The sequence below is a fragment of the Canis lupus genome, chromosome 5, assembly GCF_048164855.1.
Source record: "Canis lupus baileyi chromosome 5, mCanLup2.hap1, whole genome shotgun sequence".
Lineage (NCBI taxonomy): Eukaryota > Metazoa > Chordata > Mammalia > Carnivora > Canidae > Canis > Canis lupus.
Window position 1 is genome coordinate 25,501,652 of NC_132842.1, and position 7,049 is coordinate 25,508,700.

The 7,049-nt window shown below is 37.1% G+C and overlaps 1 protein-coding gene across 4 annotated transcripts in view; it reads left to right on the forward strand.

The window, feature by feature from the left end:
• The window catches only part of USP6NL (USP6 N-terminal like), a 169,200-nt gene extending 162,554 nt beyond the window's left edge, over window positions 1-6,646 (forward strand). For all 4 annotated transcript variants that reach the window (XM_072825843.1, XM_072825845.1, XM_072825842.1 and 1 more), the window contains one exon: window positions 3,245-6,646. In XM_072825843.1, coding sequence (XP_072681944.1) covers window positions 3,245-4,635 — 1,391 coding nt within the window. In that variant the 3' untranslated portion in view covers window positions 4,636-6,646. The remainder of the gene's footprint in view (window positions 1-3,244) is intronic.
• The last annotated feature ends 403 nt before the right edge of the window (window positions 6,647-7,049 follow it).

Consider the following 7,049-nt stretch of genomic DNA (forward strand, 5'->3'; position numbering starts at 1 on the left):
ATATGAAGAGAGTAACATTTTTCAGTGAGACTATGTTATTTTGTAATATGTGAAAAACATATTGTAAACCTTTGAATGTTTATAAGTAAAGTCTGTTGTTTTCTGTCAAGGTGATATTTATTGGATATCTACATTATAATAGATCATTTTCATTTTTTAATTTAAAAAAATTTAAGTTTTGTATTTTAATTCCAGTAGAGTTAACATACAGTGTTATATTAGCTTCAAGTATACAATATAGTGACTCAACAGTTCTGTTACTCAGGGCTCATCATGTGAGTGTCCTTAATCCCCTTCACCCATACCCACGCCTCCCCTCCCTTCTGGTAACCATCAGTTTCTTCTCCCTAGTGAAGAGTCTGTTTTGGTTTATCTCTCCTTTTTTTTCCCCTTAAACTCCACATATTAGTGAGATCCTATGGTATTTGTCTTTCACTGACTTACTTCACTTAGCCTCATACTCTCTAGCTCCGTCCATGTTGTTACAAATGGCAAGACTTCATTTTTTATGGCTGAGTAATATTCCTGTGTGTGTGTGTGTGTGTACATACACATATGAATGTATATATTTTACTACATCTTCTTTATTCATCTATCAATGGACATTTGGGCTACTTCCATATCTTCGCTATTATAAATAATGCTACAGTAAGCATGGGTGCACATATCCCTTTGAGTTAGTGGTTTTGTGTTTTTTGGGTAAATACCCAGTAGTACAATTGCTGGATCTTAGGGTAGTTCTACTTTTTACTTTTTGGGGAACCTCGGTGCTGTTTTCCACATGGCTGCACCAGTTTGCATTCCCACCAACAGTGGGTTCCTTTTATCCCCACATCCTCACCAACACTTACTCTTTGTTGTGTTTCATTTTAGCCATTCTGACAGGTGTGAGGTGACATCTCATTGTAGTTTTGATTTGCATTTCTCTGATGCTTAGTGATGTTGAGCATCTTTTCATGTGTCTCTTGGCCATCTGTGTGTCTTCTTTGAAGAAATGTCTGCTCATGCCTGCTGCCCACTTTTAAATTGGATTATTTGTTTTTTTGAGTATTGAGTTGACTAAATTCTTTATAGATTTTGGATACTAACTCTTTATCTGATATGTCACTTGCAAATATCTTCTCCTGTTTTGTGGGTTGCCTTTTAGTTTTGTTGATTATTTCCTTCTCCATGCAGAAACTTCTTATTTTGATGTAGTCCTGATAGTTTTGTTTCCTGGGTCTGCTTGAGCAGACATATCTAGAAAAATGTTGCTATAGTCAAATGTCAGAGATATTACTTCTTATGTTCTCTTCTAGGACTTTTATGATCTCATGTCTTACATTTAGGTATTTAATCCATTTTGAGTTCATTTTGTGTATGGTGTAAGAAAGTGGTCCAGTTTCATTCTTTTGTATATAGTTGTCCGACACTGTTTGTTGAAGAGATTATCTTTTTCCCATTGCACATACTTTCCTGCTTTGTCAAAGACTGATTGACCGCATAATTGTGGGTTTATTTTTGAGCTCTCTATTCTGTTCCATTTGTTTGTGTGTTTGTTTTTGTGCCAGTACCGTACTGTCTTAATCACTATAGCTTTGTAATAGAACTTGAAGCCTGGAATTGTGATACCTTTAGTTTTGTTTTTCTTTTTCAAGATTGTTTTGGCTTTGGGGGGTCTTTTGTGGTTCCATACAAATTTTAGGACCGTTTGTTCTAGTTCTGTGAAAAGTGCCACTGGTGTTTTGATAGGGATTGCATTAAATCTGTAGTTTGCTTTGGTTAGTATAGACATTCTTACAACATTTGTTCTTCTAGCCCATGAGCATGGAATATCTTTCCATTTTTTTGTGTCATTTTCAGTTTCTTTCATGAGTGTTTTATAGTTTTCAGAGTACAGACCTTTCACCTCTTTGGTTAAGTTTATTCCTAGGTATTTTATTCTTTTTGGTGCAGTTGTCAATGGTATTGTTTTCTTAATTTTTATTTCTGCTGCTTCATTAGTAGTATATAGAAATGAAGCGATTTCTATACATTGATTTTGTATCCTGTGACTTTTTATTGAGTTAATTTATCAATTCTAGTAGCTTTTTGGTGGGAATCTTTCAAGTTTTCTATATATAGAATCATGTCATCTGCAAATAGTGAAAGTTTTATTCTTCCTTGCCAATTTGGATGCCTTTTATTCCTTTTTCTTGTCTGATTTCTGTGGCTAAGACTTCAATCCTATGTTGAATAAAAGTCATGAGAGTGGACATCTTAGAACTGTTTACTGAATGGCCAATTCATTACACTTTCTTTTCTCTTATTTTTAAAAAAGATTTATTTATTTGAGAGAGAGAGAGAGCATGAAGAGGGGGAGAGGCAAGGTAGAGGGAGAAGCAGACTCCACACTGAGCAGCGAGCCAGATGTGGGGCTCGGTCTAGGATCCTGGGATCATGTCCTGAGCCGAAGGCAGCCACTTAACTGACTGAGCCACCCAGGTGCCCCTGCACCTTCTTTTAATTCTTCATTAATATTCTGATGTTAGTTATGTAAATATAAAACTAAAAGTATCCAGTATGATTTTCTTTTTTAATTCTTTTTTTTCCTTTTTGCATTTGAAATAGGATCCTTTTAGAGCTATTAGCTTTGAGAGAGTACTGTCTCTTTTTATAGTGAAGTTACACTGTGGCAGGTACTTGAGATAATAATAGTAATAATTATAAGCTATCTTGGGATAACCTTGAGACCACAGTTGGTCATCATCTGCCTTTTCTTTTTTTTCTTTTCTTTTCTTTTTTTTTTTTTTATCATCTGCCTATTCAATTTGGCAGACCTGCTTAAAGTTGATAGACCTTTTACTGAGATTTACTAGATTACTTTAGACTAAAGCCAAAGTAGCATAATGGTAAGGCATTGAGCTACTGACCTGCATGGTTGTTTTAGTAATAAATATGAGCATATCAGTTTTGCATTCTTAAAAAAGCATGTAATAATATATCTTAAGAAAACATAAGAATCACATTATATAATTATATAAACCTTACTCATAAGTTTATAAAGTATTGCCACTTGCATGCTGTCTAATAAGATTTTGAATTTTGCTATGTTTTAGTATCAGACTCTCTTAAAAATGCTGCTTCTAAACCTCTAAAATTCTGTGGCATACATGTATGAGTGCACATATGAAAAGCATGTAGTTGTTCAAAATGCGGCTACTAATGTACGTAATACTATTTACTCCTGTGTTCATGTTATTTACAAATCTGTCTTTTCCTTCAGGTAAAGAGGACGAATATCCAAAGAAACCTTTGGGGCAGCTTCCACCTGAACCTGCCAGCATCAGTCACCTGAGCAACGGACGAAGAAGTGTTGGCAAGTCAAGTCCCCACATGAGCAGCAGAAGAGAAAGTGGCTCATCACCTCATAAAAAACATGAGCCTTCCCCTCACCATCAAAGTAGAATTGGTACACCAGAGCGAGTACGGGTGCAAAGACGGAAATCAGATGATGAGGACAGTAGAAAGCTTAAAGAAGAAGCAGATTTTCAAAGAAAACTTCCATCAGGGCCACAAGACAGTTCCAAGCAGTATAATCATGCAGCTGCTAACCAAAATAGCAACGCCACTTCAAATACCAGGAAGGAATTTGTGCCCAAGTGGAATAAACCATCAGACATTTCAGCTATTGAGAAAACTGCCAAATATGCCATCGAAGGCAAAAGTAGGTCGGTGCAGCCCACACTTGCAGTCACCATCCCAAGTTCTGCTGATACTCGAATATCAAATGTAAGGCAAAAGATGAAGGTTTTGGATGCTGATGAAGGGAAACGGGGCTCTAACGCATCCCAGTACGATAATGTACCTGAAAATGACAACAGTGCATCTATTGAAGAGGCACTAGAAAGAGCTTACTCCCAAAGTCCAAGAAACATGGTTTCCTCTCACAGCCCAAGGAAGCATATGGAGCCGGGTTCTAGTCCATCAAGAGTACCAACCAAGTTTACCTTTAAAGTGCAGCCTGCAGGTTACCCAAAATATCCGTCCCCACTAGATGGGGAAGATCGCAGGACAGTACATCCGCCGTCCTACAGTAACCCCCCTGTTTACCATGGAAATTCTCCCAAACACATCCCTAGTGCTAACAGCAGCTGCGCATCTCCACAGTTTACTCACGGGGCTCAAAGGAATCCTTCCCGGAGACCTTATGGTTCTACGCTTTCGGTCGATGTTTCTCCCGAGAAGTCCTATGGCCGCCCGCTTCCTCTTGTACTACCATCCAGCCGAATAGAAGTTCTTCCTGTTGATCCTGGCGCCGGGGGATATTCGGGCAATTCGGAGTCACCAAAGAACGGCAAATTCATCATTCCTCCAGTGGATTACCTGTCAGAAGTTATTTACACGTACAGACCTGAGACTCATGGACAGTTGTGGACTCAAGATGCTAACCGTGGCCACTTGAGCAATTTACCAAAATATTCTGCCTTTCAACATGTTTCCTTTCAGGACCATAGCCTCCCGGCAGTCTCAGTAGATAGTCCAGTGCGATACAGAACTTCACCAGGTTTAGAAGATGCCAGTTCCTCTGGGTATCAATATTCAGGGCCCTCACCTCCAGTATATCACTACAGAAATCGGGATGGACTTTCTATTCAAGAATCAGTATTGCTGTGAGAATTTATCTATACTTGGTAAAGACAAGAGAATAGAAACCATTTGAAACCTACATTGCTATGTTTATAATTGCCAAAGCAGTATTTTATATTATTGTAAACATCTCACACAATTCCAGTGTCTGCTAGTAATAAGAATATATAGAAATGTTTTATCCCCATGTAGATGCTGCTTACAATGAGCATTTTTAAATTGCATCATCTCTGAACCTGTTAAAAAAGAATTTAACGTGGTGGAAACATAGCAATAGCATTTAGGGAGGCACACATAATAATAATTCATTACTCCGTTTCATTTCTGTCTTTCTCCAAAATCTGAGCATTTTTGTACCATTAGCCCATTCTGTTTTGAGTAATGTTACAGAGCACAGAAAAACTGTGTAGAATAGACCTTTTTAAGGCTATGTGTAGAGCGTGTCTTTGAATAGATACCAAAATGCCTCTATGCACACATATTTGAACACAGAACTAAAGAAACATTAAAAAAAAAAAACTAATTGTAATCCACATCCATAGATTAATTTACTATTCTTCCTTTCCTTAACTTACCTTTCAGCCAGGTTTTTGTCCCCACCCCCTTATATTTTTCACCCAGGTCCTAACATGCCGTTGGGTGTTTGCCCTGACTTCTCTGCAATTGTGGCCATTTTCTTTTCTTCTGAAAATTAAAGACACTGGAGAGAAAGGCTGACCACCTAATGGTGCTTAAACACTGGGGCACTCAAAGTAAGGTTATGGCCAGAGGCGCGGCGCTGCTGGTACCCCAAGATCAGTTTTAGAGCAGTTTGAAGTGCATTTGTGCCCTTGGTTCTGGTCTGACTCTTGCAAAGCTCAGAGCAGAATGTTCCTTGCCAGATGCAGAGGAAGTGCTGCCATCCTGCTCTCCAGTGGATGCCAGCAGGAGAGGTTGCGAGTTACTGATCCTCAAGCACTCACACGGGGCATCAGAACAGACTCCTTTGAAATCCATTTGAAAGCAGGATTAACAATATGGTTACTCCTTACTTCTGCCCTTTCGATTCCTGCACAGTCCAGGGTGTCATTTACTGTCATGGTCTTTTTCTGGCACTCTTTCTTTCAAGGTGGTAGTCCATGGGTATTGCTGCACTTAGGCCATTAAATTATCATTGTGTAAACTTGTAAAAAATGATCCTAATTATTAATAGGAGTCTAAGATTTTAATCTTTTTTTAAAAAATAGTGTGACTTTCATACTTTCAAAAATCTCCTTTTTTCCCCCTTTTTACAGTTAAAAAAAAATTCAGGTTCATGGTTAAGAGATTAGCAATGAATGTCTTTTAAAATAGTCTATTACACTACAATTACCAAAACACTGGGAAAGTTTAGGGCACTCCCAGAAAGTATGGCTTTGTGTTTAATTGTAGAGCTCGTTTTCAACATATTTTCCTCGTGTTTGAATAAGGACGAGAGTAGAAAACCTAACTTCAAGGGCTCCGCTTGTTGCAAGTTGGAGCTTTAAACTTTCAAGGTACTGAAGTATGTCCTTTCAAATGAGAGTAACATTTGTTTAGCTAGTGAATGTGACAATATTTTTTATGTATATAATGAGTCTAATGTAATTTTAATCAACTTGGTAATGATGTTATTAAACAGCAAAACAAATGGCAGTTTGTTAGCAGCTAAGCACTACGCTGAAGCGCAGGCAAAATCCTGCTCCCCCTGGGCTCTTGATTCAGATCATGTGGAGGCTTAGAGAGAAATGTATATAAAAAATGTAGCTGAGGATATTAATTCCAATTTTTAAACCATGATTCTGTGACTTGTAATAAACCAAGCTGTACAATTTAGGTTATGACAGCAGCATCTGAGCTGCCCCAAAATATCTATGTCAACAGTGGTAAATACTGTAGATTTATATATATATATATATATACATATATATATATATGCAAAATATATATAAACACACTATTTTCTTATGTCATCTATGACATTTTTATCTGTATACTTTTTTTGATGTGATTGTTTTTAACATGCTAAAAGTAATAAGTATATTTTGTTTTGTGTCTTTCATGTGCTTTTTTCATATGGCAAAAGCGCTGCATCTCTGATGCTTCTAAAGCTAATTTTCTTCTAATTGAGGAGATACTGCTCAGTGTTTGCCTACATGACTGTACATTTTATCACAGTTGTATGTTAAATGCTTTATTAATTTCCAGGAGTACTGTATTTAGAACTACATCACCTTTCCTTTATTTTATTTTCTCTGCCATTATTAATAGCAATAAGGTATTTCCAGTTTCCCCCACTATAAGCGTTGCTCCCTCTGTTAGTTTTGCAAGTAGGAAAATTTAATTTGAACTTATTTTGCCACCGTACAATTTTTAGGCTTTTAAATTTATCTTTTAATAAAAGATAAATAATGGAATGATGATAAAAGATGAAATAATATTAG